Source organism: Spodoptera frugiperda, chromosome 25 (assembly GCF_023101765.2).
Source record: "Spodoptera frugiperda isolate SF20-4 chromosome 25, AGI-APGP_CSIRO_Sfru_2.0, whole genome shotgun sequence".
In the NCBI taxonomy this organism is placed as follows: Eukaryota; Metazoa; Arthropoda; class Insecta; order Lepidoptera; family Noctuidae; genus Spodoptera; species Spodoptera frugiperda.
Window position 1 is genome coordinate 13,654,835 of NC_064236.1, and position 18,264 is coordinate 13,673,098.

The following is an 18,264-nucleotide window of genomic DNA, read 5'->3' on the forward strand; positions in this document are numbered from 1 at the left end:
TTCTAACATTGGTTAGTTAGCGAGAATATCAGTGTGTGCGAATCAATAATGACATAAAATAGGCAACATTTTTTATCTGTATTTGATGTTGACTAAAGTCTGTGGTAGTGCATAGTTCACTCGGTTCACTCACTCACGCGAAGCTATTTACTTACCAACTACTACTACGAGGGTTTTGTAGTTTCTTATTAAAATTAATGATATATATTTTATCTAATTACTACATTTTTATGTAAAGTTTATTCAAATGTTAATATAGTTATTAGAAAAAAAGCTGTTCTATAAAAGTAATTGTATAATAAAAATGTCATATGTTTCTGAAACACTTCAATGGCCGTACTGTTCGAGTGTCAATAATAAGTGTTTTGCTGTTCCGGAACTGTAAATTGATATGTTTTCATCAAGGAATGTGATAATGAATAGTTTTCAATGGCGCAGATGGTTTCTTTTTTTGATTTTCGCAGTGTATCGGAGGTTAGACACCGTCGATGGTAAGTGCTTTTCATTACTTGTCCATTTGCGTGCTTTAATTTTGTCTAAACACAAATACAGATCTGTTTATGTGTATATGAGGTATTCGAATAGTTGCCATGAATACTTAGCTAGTGATAAGAATTATTTAAAATTCCTCTCAATTCATAGTATCGCACGAAGGGCATTATGTTCTAGTATTTTGAATAGTGACTGAGATAGTGTGCATTAATAAATAAATTATTAGAAGAATGCTTAATGCACGCCAATTTGTTATTAAATAGTATTTTATAATGAGAATACGAGTTAAAAAGGCAACTATTTTAATGTAAACTTTCTTAAAAGAAGTCAATCGGCACATTAGATAAGTTTTTAACAAATTCTATTGTGACAAAGACAGTTGAGATTCACATGGCTTGTATTTAAAAATATGTAGAAACTTTTTAACCATACTTAAGTAAATGTGGTTACAAAAGAAGTAGGTAAGGTAAACATATACTGCAATGATATCACAGGATGATCATGAATTCATTTATTCTGACTCTGACCTCATAAATAAATACAATATGTTACATTGTGTAAAATAACAAGTATTACAATGTAAACGTTATTTAAACATCTATTGTTAATTTAGAAAACAAGATTTTATTTTCTTTGCTTTTACACATTTCTATAGTCGTTATTATTCTTATATTTCAATATCAACACGTGTAAATGGTACAATCAGCTAGATTTCCATATTTATGTCTGATGTCAAGTGTTGTGTATTGATGTTTATGGAACATGTAATAGATATTCCAGTCTCCATCCTGTCCTGATGCCATTTTAATGTTCCTAGGTTTAAAATGTTACTGCAACAGTGAGAGATGTCCAAACTCAACATGTGAAACTGATGGGTACTGTTTCGCATCTACAAGTCTCGAGAATAAAATACAGAAATTCACGTACCAGTGAGTATAGTTCATTTATACACTTATTTAAATAAAAAAACAATATTTTCAAAATTATTTTCCTTTTTCCAAATTCTCTCTAAAAATCATAGTGATGATGGCATTTCATTATGTAATTAAATTGAAAAGGTACATATTTTCATTTACTTTAAGTCAATAATGTTGGCTGAAAATGAATTCAAAACAATTGGCAAGCTCAAATCAACACAAACCTGTTGTTGTGGTGCTCACAGGTATAATTCTAACCAATTTCTATCAAATGATTGACCTGTGTAGTGCGGTGCTCTTAAGCTGTATGAACTTGAACGTTGCATTCCCTCCTGAAAACCCAGTAAAATGCAAAAACTCTACAATGTATTGCTGTAAAACTGATTTCTGCAATTCTGATGCGATAATACAAGAAAAATTGTCCAAAGTGCTTCATGCCTCCGTAATGGGTAAGCTTTTCTGTGCACTTGCGGGCGTGTCATGTATCTACTTGATGATGCAGATTTTGAGTTTGTTTGATGTACTATTAAAATCATATAATTGCATTGCCATTTCCTATAAGTTTTGTGTTGAGATGCCAATACTCTAACAATCGCTTTTGAATTAGTGATTTGAATATGTACCTACTAAGCAAAGAGAAGGTGCGGCCGCAGGTGCCGACAGAAATAATTAGTATGATTTGAATGATGTGCCGTACTCCTTAACCAACTCTATTTTCCGAGTGTGTGTTGTTTGCTTTAACCTACTAAACATAATGTATGGTGGTTCCACTTGCGGCGCAGCTGTATCGAGCTCAAATCACTGATACCCATCGAGCATCCCTTCAGTTGCTCTACAACGAAAACTAAAAATGAATCAGTGGTGATAAAATGTTGTAAGTCACATGACATGTGCAATGAAGGCCTGCGTCTGGACCTGCAACCGAAGCCGCCAGGTAGGAGCGACGTGGAGGTAGTGCCCCGATGTGCCCCGCTAACTACTGCACTCTAGCTTCCCGCTCTTCGCACTCGACGCCCACAATCGCCAAGTGCCCAGCGCCCATCCTCCAGCGGGTGCCGTGGTTTATGGTGCGAGACTGCATGGCTAAAGATTTTGTTTTTTCTTCGTTTTGTTCTTAAATAACCTTGTTTTTCCTTAGACCGGCATTGATCACCACCGTGTAGGGTTTATTCTTTTTGTACTAATTTATGAATTTATGGACGTAGATGTTGGGACCAAGAAAACATATTGCCTCCCGGGGACTTGCCTATATGGTGCCGCAGAAAAAACCCCGAAATATCTTGCTGCGCCACGGAGTACTGTAACCGTTACCTATTCACAGGTACAGTATTAATTCGGAATGTGTCGTCGGGGCGCGCTGTCTGGGTAGCTTACATTGTGATGTCCACATCAAATGTATTGTTGAATCGTACCATGTTAAAGTAACGTTCATCAGAGGTTCTTAATATGACTTGAGATAATCGGCTGCTCGGTAACAATCGTGCATGCAAGGCTAGCACATAAATTAGGTATATTGGCAATGGGACTCTGTCCTATTGATGCTGTCGACTCGGCTTTCCTCATTTACAAGTAAAAAGACTTGTATTTGAAGGTAAAGATGTAATACACGGTCGTATTGGGTTGTGCTCATTTGAAAAACGGATATATTTCGTTTGAACTTTATAGGGGGACATCATTACATTACGTTATGCATAGTAGTAACTGTACATGTGTCATAAAATGGGTGCAACTGCACAGAAGGCATGAATGACGGGATGTATCAATTGTAATGGCATTATACAACATTGAATGTCTTGATTACATATGTTATGCGTAGTACATATGTTAAAAGTGGGTGCCATTGCACAGAAGGCATGACGGGATGCATCAATTGTAATGGCGCTATACGACATCGAATGTCTTGATTACAGAAAGTTAAGAGGAATGTAGTAATTTTACAACAGGCGTAAAAGAAGGCGTAAGTGATCATAAGCCGGTTTTTCCAATTGATTTAAGCATGAAATTTTATTTTATACTAATAGCATGTCACTTAACTATTATAATAATATTATCGTAATTTATTTTTGCTAACAATATTTTTCAGCACTTTATTACATAGTTTACTGACAAAAAGCTGTGGGGCATGTAACTAACCTCTGCACGATATAAAATAGCTAATTATAAAATGGAGTAAACTTTAGTTAGGGCTTGATAATTGCTTATTTTCGGGTTTCTGTAACGAATCCGACAAACTTAGATTTCCTTTGTTCACACATGTCTTTTATGTTTGAACAAGTATCTGTATTGTATTCATCGGGTATTAGAAGTAAGTAAGGCTTCTTATTTCAACGTGTTTTATAATGCGATAGCCAGTCGGTTACATATTTAACTGAACAAAAATAACGGCAAACAATATTAGACCTCATTAAGTGGTAATTTGGTATATTTTATGTTAAAACAATTTCAATAGGTTTTTTTTACAGTTTATATTATTTATTAAAGTTAAATGTTTATTGGTTCAGCTTTTGCATGTGTGTTTTGTGTATTGTCCTCATTATGTCCTTGAGGTATGCTTTCGCTGTCTGTTTCTGTTATGTGAGATAATAGGGTGGATGACTAATTTTTATTTTAATGTCCGTCTGGTAGATTATTTGAAAACGTTAGACACGTATTTTTTATTTTCTTACTGAAAGGAGTACTTTTGTGTACGTTTTATACTCAATAGTGACGTAGTTAGCTTCCACTCCTAAACTTTGATTCGTTTTATTATACGACAAAGTAAAGTCAATATGTGTGTAATTTTTTTTAATTACTTAACTGACGGACTAAGTAGATATTTAATTTCCATACCCGGTCATCATCCCTATTATTTGTTGTAAGTAAGCGGAAAATATGTTTATGTATTGATTACATACAACGCCCTTTGTCACACAACACATCACACTCACAGTCACACATGAAGTATTATTACAAATTAATGTGTCTCTCCTTAAATACGTTCTTCAATAATCATTGAGAACATTTAAATTAAGATTTTAAAACTGATTCATTTGTACTTTATGAAGTTTATCGAAAAGTTAGTGTCGTCCTAATAAATCAGATGGACATTTTTATTTGCTCGTGTTCAGGTCGACGTACTGCGGCCATTCTGTATCAAAGCTATCAATTGAAAACCATTAAACGTGGCCTGCGAACAATAATGTTCTTGTCGAACCGTATGCCGCGATTGTAGACTAATAATCCATATCTTTCTTCCATCTGTATCATTACGCGTTTCAAGTTTACTTATATTAGAAAGTACTTTCATTTCAAAATTAAGTTTTTCTTACGACTCGAGTAATAAAAGGCGTGATGTTGTCATTTTACCAATAAATAGTCGAGTTTGGTATTTATAGCACATGTAAGTTGGTCCACAAATTGATTCCGCACGTTTAACTCAGTATTCAATCCGACCACCGAGCGGTGCCTATCTGCCTATGTTTAGTATAATGCATGTAAAGCTCTTGCTAGATACTGGGGACATTTGTATTCATAAATTTCGACAAACTCATCTTTTAATATCATTATATTTTTTTATAATGCTATTATATTATTCGGGGATCCAATTGAATGCTAGTATCTATCTTGGCTTTTTGAAGGTAATATATTTTATAATGAAATACAGCCATATTTGTGTTGTTACGAATGCTTTGTATCTGTCTTCTTTTTGATAATTATGTGTACTAATCCAAACATTCTGAATAAAGAGACGGGAACCACAGCGACGGCATGGAAAGTATTGCCATGGGTGATGGGGTTGATGGTTCTCGGGGTTTGCGCTGCGATTAGCTTCTGGTGGGCGAAGCGATCCCATGGCCCGAATAAACCAAGTCCCTACCCGATCGATGAGCTGGGGAGTGAAGCCAGGCACCCCATGATACCCACTATAAGGGACATGATCGAGCTCACCACTTCTGGATCCGGTTCAGGTATGTATCTATTTGTTTGCTAAGTATTCTTTATTCATTCATAACACACCACACATTAACAATATTAAATCAAACTACAGTTTTATGGATATCAAGTTTATTGTTGAAAAATGTGAACAAGGAATAAATCTCATATCTTGTTCCATTCATCACTTTAATCTAAATTGAGGAAGAGCACTTCATTACAGTGAGCGACAATGCTCGACAATGCTCGTCGCTCCATACATGTATTGTATCTTCACGTCATGTAAGTACACGATGTTACGTATGAATGGATTCATAAATGCGAACATCAAGACGTGCCAAAGTGAACGATCATTGCCATGAATCGATCTGCATTGATGCATCAAATGAATTGAATGAGGCAATAAGAAAGTTCGCGATATGTATGAACATCAAAGTACACAGTGGCACACTTTTTTGATTTTACATACCGATTTGTGCTTTCCTGCTGTATTTTAAAATTGACATGTTACGTGTACGGGACCTTGTATCCTTTTGATTTTCTTGAAACTTTCCTTTATCTTATTTTCATTTTAAAATTCACAATTTTGAATATGACATACATACTTGTTTACCTCGTCCCGTCCAGCGTTGAACTAAGCCTCTCCGATGGCACACATCTGAGGCTGAGTTCAATCTTTAGGTCTTTAACAAACAATATACAATATTTCTTCTCTTTTAGGGCTGCCTCTACTAGTCCAGCGTTCAATCGCTCGTCAGATCCAGCTGGTGGACATTATCGGGAAAGGTCGTTTCGGAGAAGTATGGCGTGGTCGTTGGCGCGGTGAGAATGTCGCCGTCAAAATATTCTCTTCCCGCGAAGAGTCCTCTTGGTTCCGCGAAGCCGAAATATACCAGACGGTGATGTTGCGTCACGAGAACATTCTTGGCTTCATTGCCGCCGACAACAAGGGTAAGTCCAGTACTTACAAAACATTTCAATTCTATAATGTCCTTTAACTCGACTACATTTTGCTAGGGTGGTGAGGGTGACTAATTGTTAATTATACATTGGACTTGAATTAGAAATATCGATTGTGGCTGGTGAGTCGACCATTTCGATGTGTTTGTTCAACACGACAATGTTTGCCTTTGTTACGCTTATAGATCGGTAAAATTGCATCTTCATAATAATTATATGCAAGTAAACCCGCAATTAGGTATGTCGCTCAACATGGAAGGAAAAGGGTGTCATGGTACGTGGGCGCGATTCGCTAGCCATAATTACATGGTCGAGTGCTACTCAGGTTATAGGACAGGATAATGGCATAATAACTAAATGTGTGGTCCTGTGACTCCAAATGACATGTACCTAACTACACGTAACAAATAAAAATGAAGCTACGACTTCAAGGTAAAACTTTACAGAAAATAAGCAAATACGAACTAATAGGTATTGATATCGATTGCTAACTAAAATGACTGTTTTGTATTTTAATATAAATACATGTTTGGTTTGGGGCTGAAACATGTCTGAGACGTTTGATTGAAGCAAAATAAATAATAACTGCTGTCTGTCTAGTTTAGCGACATTTGTAAGTAGCTAAGCCCAGTCTGATCTCGAGTAGGTAGCTAGGTAGGTACGATAAAGAATTGAGATTTTCTTAGTATTTGTTATCCTTCAACGGAATATTTAAATAAACGATCACCTACACAGTTGTCTCCTGCCTCGAGTCGAACCTTTTACGTCACAGTCTGGACTGTGATCGCTCAACTATTTGTTTATGAATTACTAGCTTTTGCCCGCGACTTCGTCCACGTGTAATAATTACTTCTGGCAGTATTTAGGATTTTTTACGTAAAACCTTAATACATTTCATCAGTAGGGCTAGTACTTAAGTTTTCTTTATTGTGAGAATACAGACTGATATAGAGCTACTACGTCCTTTTACTATGACTAAAGATGTACAGAATTCTTCTCAAATAGTCGTCGTTACGCTTGAACGGTTCGCATCCAATGTAACACATAATAATTTTACATATCATAGAATCGAGTAGACTTAAAAAAGGCATACAATATATTATTTTGTTTTAGACAACGGCACGTGGACCCAGCTGTGGCTGATCACTGACTATCATGAGAATGGCTCGTTGTTCGACTTCTTGAGTGCGAGGACAATAGACTCCATGACGCTGGTGAAGATGTCGCTCTCCATCGCCACTGGTTTGGCCCATCTGCACATGGACATCGTCGGCACTAAAGGTAAGTACACAAAGCCATTGTGAATATCCTAGGTCTCTTCTACAAAATAGTTTTGCCATAGTCTTTACGCTTAACAGACATATTTGGAGATCGCAATTTAAAAAGATCGGGTTATTAGAGAGCACTACTGCCCAGTCTTTGTTATGTATACTTGTATAGTATAGTCCCTTTTTTTGAGGGGGGAAATCATCCAATGAGTAGTCCCTTAGTCTTCTCTCACGATACCCGGAGGAATAGTAAGAGAGCTGACAAATGAGTTGTAAAGAAAATTGATAATTGCTTCCTCTAGAATGTCATAGATAAACAATTCTTTATTACCTTTCCAATTAACTTTGGATAGAGTTTTATTCATATCGAAGCCACACAATTTATAACCTTATTATTTTTCAATTAAGTAGAAAATCTATTAAACTAATTACTAAACACCTCTCTATCGGTACAGGTCAAACTACTCCTTTGTGTCTTTCTTTATTCGAATTTCAACTTAATTATTTTGACGTGAAGTCGTAAATCCAATGAATTTGTTGGTCTAGGTTGAGTTGCTTGTCATTGTACTTACCACACTATATAGTAGTTAGAGGTAAATGACCAAAAGATAATATACAATATGGGTCGACTACGTTATTACAGCGATTGGCTTTCTTCTCTCTATCTTCCCTAGATTACTTAGATTTAATTTTCTCAGTATGATACATCTATTTTAGTATTTTCTTTAATAAATATTTCATTTCACATTTTCCGCCCTCTCATTAAACACCCACTCCCAGAAAGGTCCTTGGTTTTCCTTTTCCTTCGTAGGTCGATTATTAATAACAGCTTCTCTAAGAAAACGATAAAAAGTGGATAATACTCTCACTAATTGGAGCTTATCTAATATTAAATTGTTATTTCTTATTCTTATTAATTTATTAAATCGTGTAACTGAAATGTATCCTTAATATAGAATAACAGATATTTACAAGCAATTTTAAGTTATATATTTAGTCGTAAAACCTAAATATGTTTCGTGTCACTAACAAATTCATAGCTTTAGGCCAAATCTCCCCAAATACCTAAAACAGGTCTATGTTGTTGTTATTTCTATTAGTGTTTGGTCCGTACATGCGACGTATGTAATAACTTGCTATTCTCATATTGAGGTCAATCGATTAATGAGCCTATCTATACTCCGCTGAATATTATCACTGTATTCTATATTTATTTGATGAAAAGTGTCACTTCATCGCTTACCAGCAGGCGGGATGGTGGCCGAACGTCATCCTAATAAATATTTTAGAGACTTTGACCACAGATTGGCTCTTCTAAATCATGACTGACACCAAATTTCCGAAACTTATCTGTCTATAGATTTGCAAGAGATACAAATTTTGGGACATTTTTAATGGAGCTTTGACAAAATTCTGTCTCTAGCTGGAAGAGGCAGACTGGCAATAAGTTTTCAAAAGATATTCGTATTATAGGTATATAGATATAGGTAGCTATATCTAGAGCACAACAAAATTAGGTCTTTACTACCTATGTGCCTACAGTATCCTAGATAGCAAGTACATTATATTGATAAATTACTTCTATTCAAGACATAATTTTGATCCAATACTGGGAAGGTTAGATGTGACGTCTTTAGATAATGAGCTATTGGCTGTCTATTCAAATGAATAATAAAATTCTTAGACGGCAACGGTAACTAAGGTGGTTAAGTTAAGGGCTGATTCACGCTGTAAGGCCGATCTCAGTTTGTGCGCGGCACAAGTATTAGTTATAAGAGAAACAATGAGGGTATTAATATGGGTAAGGGAAAAAATCCGGTTCAATATGAGTTTCGCTTATAAAATATCAAACCCAGCACTGATTAGGGCCACCGTAAGTGCGGGTCTCCCTGTGTGACCAAAACCGGAACCGTGCGTACGGCCCGGTGCGGTACCGGCTCGAAAAGCAGGAGTAGGAACGGGGTGCATTTTAGTCAGTAAGAGTCTGACACTCCCTCTCACCTCGGCCAAAGTAAGAGAAGTTATTGGATGATTTTCCCCACTCACAACAAAAAAAAAACACTAATTCTGACCATTATAGTGTGGAACCGCCCTAATAGCACATAAGTTATTTAGTTTAGACCCACACGACCACATTGACCAACTTTGTGTACCAAGTTTTAGTGACAGTTAGATTTCCACTTTGGCTTGTGTCTGATGTTTACCTTATAACGATGGGGAAATAGGGTTGCATTTTCAATACACATTAAAAGGCATATGCTATTTTATCTTCTATTTTAATAAAGTAATAAACATTAAACATCTCATATCATTATAAATAACAGTCCAAGTTTTGTTTGTAAATAACGAAAATAATATCAGTGGGAGTAAATAAATAACTGACTAACTGGTTCTTACCTCATTAAATGCACATTCAGTAAAAGCAATAAGTCTTTTTTATTTAATAAATGTAAATAACGATGGTACTTCAACGGCTTGTGAGTGCGTAAGTACCTCTTACTTAGAATTTATTTTATTGGCTCAAAAATAAATATCGTAAATTCTCTACATTCCAGACAATCTCATAACAATATTGGAATGTTTAATTTTTCTATTGAGATTTTATTACATTTAGGTATCGAATATTTTTGCAAAGTATTTTGATCCTTGCTTTAAATACCTCTAGGGTTCTGACCTATTTCGAACCTTTACTTAGAATCTTAGAGGTGTTTCGTATTTCCAAAATTGGATGTTGCTTAAATCGAAGATGTCTCACCACACCGAAGAAGCCGAATATATCCAGCAACCTCAAGTCTATTATGCAAGCCACTTAACAGCAGTGAGTGTGAGTTCACAGCTACCGGAGAACATTCACGAACTAACAAAATAATGGAGATTGACGACCTAAATGCACAACGGAGTGGCCGATTTCTGTCTGAATGCCACTCATGTCGAATTGCTGGTTACTATATTAACATGTATTCTCTCCGTGTTTCACAGTTTCCAAGAAGGGAACGTTTGGTTTCAATTTCAAGAACGACAGATGTATTTTTATTTTGTATATCGAAAAATAACGGTATAGATAATGATGCAATTATCTAGACTAGACAAGATAAATTTATGTTTAGTGCATTATTTAATGATAAGGAACGCTCCTATATTGGTATTTGAAGTTATTTTTTACTGGGTGCAAGGTTATTATGAAGTGTTTTTGTTTATTTTTGTTTACCGGCTTCCCAAAAAGGAGGTTTCCAATTCGACTGGTATCTGTTCGCTTACAATCATTGGTCGTTTCATTTGCTTACTTTTCGGTGAGTTTCTGCCAATGATAGGAATATTTTCTTATCATATCTTTGCGTTCAGTAAGTTTAGTTGGTTAACAACCACTGTGGCTCTCCTATTGATGTCTAGGCTGGTTTACAGATGTTTTACAGATAATTTAGGCTAGCACCGTTGGACTTAAGAATTGGTCTCCGTGGCTGCAATTTTCCTTCAGACGTCTCATGTACGCACGTTATACCTGTAAAAATAAAAGGGCAACAGTTTAGTTTAATCTGTGTACTTTAATAAACAGTTATCTTATGCCTTTTTTGAGGGGGGCAATCATCCAATGAGAAGCGAAGCCTCGGTAACCTGCTAAGCAGTTCGCAGTTCCGGGTAGTTATTTCACGCTACTGACATTTTTAATAAATAACGGCTTATAGCATAGGTCCATCTTTGGAAATACAAGAGTTGTTTCTAGATTTAAATTTAAACGTTATTGATTGAACAGGCAAGCCAGCCATAGCCCACAGAGACCTGAAGTCGAAGAATATACTGGTGAAGAGCAACTTGACTTGCGTAATCGGTGACCTGGGTTTGGCAGTGCGTCATAATGTGGCCAGTGACTCCGTAGATGTGCCCACCACCAACAGAGTCGGAACGAAGCGCTACATGGCTCCCGAGGTAAGCAATATCACACCATGTTTACCACCTACAAACAATAGATTTAATTTGTTTTCCAAGTATTTTGCTTTACAATTTCTCCTTTTAAGGCTTCTGTTTTCAGAGTAAGAAGCCTAACTAGTATTTTAGGTAGTATTGTTCATTTGAAAGTTTTGAGACCTGTTGTTCCGAATAGGGACAATAATTAATTTTATTTACGGTCTGTTTGGTAGTTTATTTCAAAACATAATTATGTTTTTATTTTCTTACGGAAACAAATAAATACTTTTGGCGATTGAAATATTGCGTCACTTATAGGTACATTTTATACGTAGAAAATAATAGAAATGATGCAATTAGCTTCCACTCCTAAACTTTGATTGGTTTTATCTAAGTAAAGTTTTCTTATACGACAAAATAAAAAACAAATTCAAATAATGTTGTTTTTAAAATAGACTGTCAAACAGGGAAGTTACTGTTGATAACACAACGTTCTTTCAGACTGAATACCTACCTACTCTGCGTTATGTAGTCGCGATTGTTTTTTCATGGACTGTGTTTCGATTTTTGATTGAAACATTCTCGAAACTAATTAGCATTTCAAAGTATATTTATGCGTAGTAGACTGTAGCGGTCTCGCCATTATGTAAAAATACATTAAACACGATCACAATATTGGCTGTATTATAGGATTTTGTGCACCTATAGAGGTGGTATCTTCAGGAATGTTGTAAATCTTGTAGGTGCTTGATGAGACCATGGACACGCGGCAGTTCGACCCTTACAAGCGTTCTGACGTGTACTCGTTCGGCTTGGTACTGTGGGAGATGGCTCGACGATGCGGTGTCATGCCTGATGAGTACCAGCCTCCTTACTACGATTGCGTGCCACCAGACCCAGCGCTCGAAGACATGCGTCGGGTCGTCTGCATTGAGAAACGGAGACCAAACGTACCGAACAGATGGCATTCGGACCATGTAAGTGATACCTGCTTTACAGTACTATTTTCCATTATTCAAAACGTTCACAACTTCTCAACTTCATACATTTTTAAGCATTGAAGTTCGAGGCTAAACAATACAATTGTCCTCTGAGGATTACTATATAGTATTGGGGATTATAAATAGAACAGTCGTTCTACACCTGTTTTCCTGTTTCTTAACTTTATTCTTGTATCAACGCAACGGGTTTTCTTGCAATTTTCACTGTTATTTAGGGAAAGAGAAAAAGCTAATAAGAACTACCAGGCCTAGCGTTATCTACTAAAGAACATTGTAATTCAGATTTTTTCTATAAATAATATCGATCATGTTTTGGAAAAAAAAATCTAGCAGTTACATTGTGAACTCGTTACTATCACCCGTTACTTCTATATTAACTTATTGTCATCCCCGATAGTACATATCTTCTAGCAGGGCTTTACCCGCAGTAATCATATTTATCTTTTAACTAATTAATAAGGTTTTAGGTAATTATGAGTATATGCTTGAATAAAGGAATCGATCGAGGCTATAACTCAATTGATGGTTGTTACTTACGTCACATAATTATAAAAATGTAACATGAACTAGTGCTATGTTTCACATTACAAACACCATAGAGACTGTTTATAAATCAAAACACACAACAACACGAGACGGTTCGTTGTCCCGGTCGCAATATTTATGGCGGACGACTGTAGACTGAAACTTTTTTTAGCCATCTTCGACTGTAAAGAGTCTCACGGAGTTGGCTTCTTTTGTTTCCCCATGCTTTTGGAGTTTCTCTTAGTGTAAAATGCTCGCTAAATATAGATTACACAGCCCGGTCTGGACAGACTGCATTGTTTTCTAACTTTAAACATTTCTTTTTAATTACGAATTATACTTTACCTACATAGAGGTATAATTTACCAACGTGTGGTCAGATAAGCGTTGATAATGAATATAAAGGTACGATATGAAACAAAAGTAAAAGTTGAATCGAATGATTCACTGTTATCAGTAATTTATAATCGTAATTCACATAAACCTACTAAACAAACATTACGTATTGTGACGCGCGCGCACAAATTAAGTTGTCGATAACGATTGAATTAGTTGCGCTCCATTACATCTCACATACATAGAAAAAAAAAAGAAAAGAAAGAAAGAAAATGTCTTTCTCTTTTTCATGTACATATAGTATTGTATTTTTATTATCGTGTATTTATGTAATAAATACCTACAAATCCATTAACTACATTAACTGAGTTTTTACTGAAAAAAAAAAATATTTTATACACTACCCTATACAATATTTAGGACGTCAGTACGTATTTGTTAGATTGAAGCAGATGAACGGTATACTCACTGACTGCTATGTAAATGGTTACGCATGCGGCGTCACCAGCGTGTAATATTTGTACTGATAGAATGTTAATGCATAACAAATTAAGCAACAATTTGTATGTTCAACACAGGTGCTGTCCTCTATATCGAAGGTGATGAAGGAGTGCTGGTACCAGAACCCAGCCGCCCGCCTCACCGCACTTCGCATCAAGAAGACGCTTGCCAACATCTGCACGCCCGACTACATCAAGCTGTAAGTGCGAAGCGAACACATAGTACTCGCCTTATTTCATTGAGCTCATTCATGTTCAATTTGCCATCAAATCGATCAAGATGTCGATTTGAACATCATTTAACGATTATCGCTTGTGGAATCGATTGCTGTTCACTCTCATTCTTGTAATCGACTACGTGCCGTTTTCACTTCATGCTTCAAGGAAGACGAACAACAGGTGTGCGGTAACTGTTTAATGTTGAAACATTTCTCTGAATGTGTTCTTGCCGTGTGATCCGTTTGTCTTTTGCTGCAATCGATTAAACATATTGTGTAATGTTTAGGGATGTCGAGCTGGATGAAATAAGGGTTTGATACTTGGACTTTGCATCGTTTCTGAATGGACTAGATTTTCAAGCTACGAGCATGACTCCTGATCCCTACCTCTTAGAATATATTTGTGTAAAATCTTGAAGGAGCATTTATTTAATACTATCATATGGATTTGAAGTTGTAGTGATATTTTTTTCGTTACCAACTACGTAAGTTTAACCTGTGTTAAGTGTTCCGATTCGTTTATTGTGCATAATAAAATAGAGCCGTACTTTTATTTTTGTAAACTATGTTTTCTGTGATATGAAATTAAATCGCAGCTATTGTTATAAGTTTTATTTGTGTTTGTTATTATAATCATAGCTCTACGTGCGACTGCCGCGCTGTCGCGTTGGACTTTGTATATGTAAACGCAGTTTTGGTGTAATTTAATGATTTCTTTCTTCCACATAGACGCTTTACGAAGTGTATGTAACATTGTAAGCTCGTTGTATGAAACCGTTGTTAGCCATCAACAGATATCGTGAGACGGTACATGCAAGGCCGTAGCTAAGAGGTTCCGAGACTTCCGAACCTGGCGAGACAACCGCGCTCCCGACTGACTTACCGACTACTCTTCCGTTATAATTATAACTCCCCGATTACAATATATTTTACTATGTAACTAACAAAGACTAACGCATACAAACAGTGATTTAATTGTGGTTGTGAATTACAAATCTATTTCTAACAAAATTAAAATGTACTTAAGTATTAAAATAATTTCAAGTTAACAGCGATGACAATACTTTATCTGGCTACGGCCTTGGAAACACGTCTTCCTAAAACGAGCACTTGTCTAAGTTTAATTGTTAAATTAAGATTATGTGCATATGCAGGTTTAAGTTCTGTTCGGAAAGAGCGCATCGGCACATTTGTATGTAACGTTATATTAATATTGCGTTAGGTTTATGGTATACTTAAGTGATTTCTAGTGTCGTGGACGCGAGGTTAGAGTTAGTCACTTTGGTGAGTTTTAACATAATTTTGATACATCAGTAAAGCACCTATTTTCTTACTTATTCCGAAATTGGAATCCTTGGCGTTAAGATATTTCGAGTTTGTATATAATGAACCGTGTTTACACACTACTACGACCTACTGTATGCGTAAGGACTTTGATAAGTAAGCACGTAGATTTCATACTTTTGTGTAATGTTACATGTAGACTAACTATTTTATTTATTGTCTCTTATTTAGGATGATCTACCGCCAGTGAACGCTTGCGACATTGTACTTCTAATTTTACATACAAATACATATTTGTTGTTTATAAAAGAAAATTATCTTTGGTAAAATATTCATGAGCGCATATTAAGGTTAAGTTGTTGAGCATTTGATATGATTAATATATATTCGAGTAAGAAAGTGTAACAGTTAACTAAATTCGTCGACAAGTAAAACTTAGAGACTGAATGTAGCTCCAGTAAATTTTAGACCTCATTGCCTTTTGGTGACCTCATCTTGTGGTGATTCGGTGTTTATACAAGTGCTTCGAATTTGTTTTCATGTCGTCCGACTTATATGAACACGATTATTTGGCGTCGTCCAAAACCAAGTATGCGTCTAAAATAAATTCGACTCATAGGCGTAAAGTGGCCCTTAATAATAACATTTTAAAGTTGGATCAAAATATTTTTTTACAATTTTAGATTTTATCGCTGTAGCAGCGTAGTGTAGTGTTGTCACGAACAAATACGCGCGTGCACCGCCTGCGACGCAACGACTTGTATCAGCAGCGACTATAAACGTAATTATAGTACAATATAGCAGTCTGTCCGTCTGCCGCACTCGGGACTCGGGTTTGTTAAATTCCATATTTTAGTCTATGTTAGAAGTCGCGTTACTTGCTTCGACGCTCCAGGAGCCTAGGTAATATTCCATTGTCATTGATAGTTCTCTAGTTGAGATGGTTGTTGCATATAAATATAACATTTACGTGTGTTGCCCTTCCCTTCCAAACTTTAATATAATAGCCAAACATTTGCCTCCCTATCTTAATGTTAATGCGCTTAAACGCATGTGAGTACTAGGATCCGTTATTCAGTAAATCTGAAAGTAAATGTTAATACTAAATGTAGATTTTGTACTCCTTAGTCAGACTCAAATGAAGTAGTAGCGTGTTAATATTACCTTATTCAACGTATTTAAGCGAATATTGTGTGTTTATTGAAGTAATGTAGACTTCCGACGATTAGTGTGTCGCTCGAGCTATTGTTAAATTAAGAAAATTATCCTCAATTCTATTAGGTACTTTGATGTCACAAACACGGATGAATATTATTTTTAAGAAGGATATATTTGCCTTTTACAATCTTGAAGCAATAATATTACCTACTGTTTTAACAGGTTTATTAAATATTTATTAAAAAGTTTATATAAACATCTGTATTGTCTGTTTGAAAGTATAAAGTGTTAAAGATTGGTCGCGCATCGCATGTGTACAACTTGTATCTGTACGTACTGTACGTAGCGTACGTGGCGCGCAGCCTCATCACATGCGACAGTCGGCGCGCAATTGTTTTGTGATATTGTCAATTGTACAACTTGAGTAGCAGAACGCAGTTAAATATCGATGTTGTTTTAGTGTTAACATTTTAATACTCTGTAAAACGTCTAGATTCCATCGAAGAAGCAATTTTTATACAATATACCATTTTAATTACATATGGATAAATAGTATAGCATTTGTAACTCTGTATTAAGATTTAAAGATCCTATTATCATGTGTTTGTAATTTTTCAAAGATAGTCTATTGTTTGGTATAAATAATATAAATGAAATAAAAATATTGTTAGTCTATAAGTGTTATGTTATATAACGGAAACACTCCATACGTTCTACGAATAGCGTAAAACTGAAAAGCAATAGCCAATCTACAATTTCTATATTACGGTTTTAAGTGAAAATGTCAAATGACGACTCATGTAAGTGGAAGCTAGCATGCAAGCATAAGAGCAAAGTACTCTTTAGTCTCAAAGTATTTGGTAATGAGGAAGGCAACGTGAGGTTTGGCAGCGCGAGGTGAAGCCTGTGCACGGCGAGTGCACGGACACAAGATCTCATTGTTTTAAAAAGATGTTCAATCGGCATAGTATATTGATGTTAGTAGGTAGGTATGTAAGGGTATTTTTACGTTGAGATTATATAAGATAATAAGAAAGTATATTTTACCAGCTTTAATGCTATTCTCGCTGATTTAAATCCTCTACACTTGGTAGGATTTGTTCGCCATTGCCATCCTTATTACTAAATACTAAGAGCCAATCGGAACATCTCGTGTTATTAAAATGTATGTCATTCGTGTAATACGTATCTTTAAGGATATGAGAATATTTTAGAATTTCTAGATTTAGGACGTCAAGTTCAAATTATTGTCATAAAATGAGAAATGTACAAGCATCAAACTTTGTTTGAAATTATTTGATGAGCAATACCAAGAGAGTACAAGTAATGTTTTACTGAAGTGCAATAACTAAACATGGACAAATGCAGCATCATATCACATGAGCATACGAATTGGATGGTTTATATTCCAATATTAATGATTTTATGTAAATATAATTATTTAATTATCCCACTGCGTAAGTTTTATTCTTTGGTTATGGAGTGGACTAATTAATTTAATATTATAATAAATAAAACCAGTGTTTTATATTGAATTTTGTTTTATTTTCGAATTACTAACACTCAGTCAATACAGCCTTACTAGCTATATCGACTGGTCATTATCCTACACCTCCAATCACACAATTATGTTTAAGATATTATATTCGTTTTAGGTATAAATGCTGAAATACCCATGTTAGAAAGCATGGTATTTGTAATGGTGTTTGTTACCCATTTATTACATACATACATAACCTCTCGCTTGCTTCCCATGGGGATAGGTAGAAACTGGAACGCCAAGTATAAGT

General features: G+C 35.5%; 1 protein-coding gene across 4 annotated transcripts; it reads left to right on the plus strand.

Moving 5' to 3' along the window:
* Positions 1 to 108: 108 nt before the first annotated feature.
* LOC118277691 (TGF-beta receptor type-1) lies at positions 109 to 18,009 on the plus strand. 4 transcript variants are annotated; one of them, XM_035596698.2, is made up of 10 exons: positions 109 to 491; positions 1,310 to 1,421; positions 2,192 to 2,343; positions 5,135 to 5,356; positions 6,042 to 6,272; positions 7,395 to 7,562; positions 11,301 to 11,473; positions 12,196 to 12,429; positions 13,893 to 14,014; positions 14,320 to 18,009. In XM_035596698.2, exons 1-10 carry the CDS (start codon positions 392 to 394, stop codon positions 14,348 to 14,350), a joined length of 1,545 nt encoding a protein of 514 aa, XP_035452591.1. In that variant the 5' UTR covers positions 109 to 391; the 3' UTR covers positions 14,351 to 18,009. The 4 variants fall into 4 exon arrangements, with proteins under 4 accessions (XP_035452591.1, XP_035452527.1, XP_035452676.1 ...); XM_035596634.2 differs by lacking the exon at positions 2,192 to 2,343 and adding an exon at positions 1,698 to 1,858 and having other exon boundaries at positions 110 to 491; XM_035596783.2 differs by lacking the exon at positions 2,192 to 2,343 and adding an exon at positions 2,615 to 2,730 and having other exon boundaries at positions 111 to 491.
* The last annotated feature ends 255 nt before the right edge of the window (positions 18,010 to 18,264 follow it).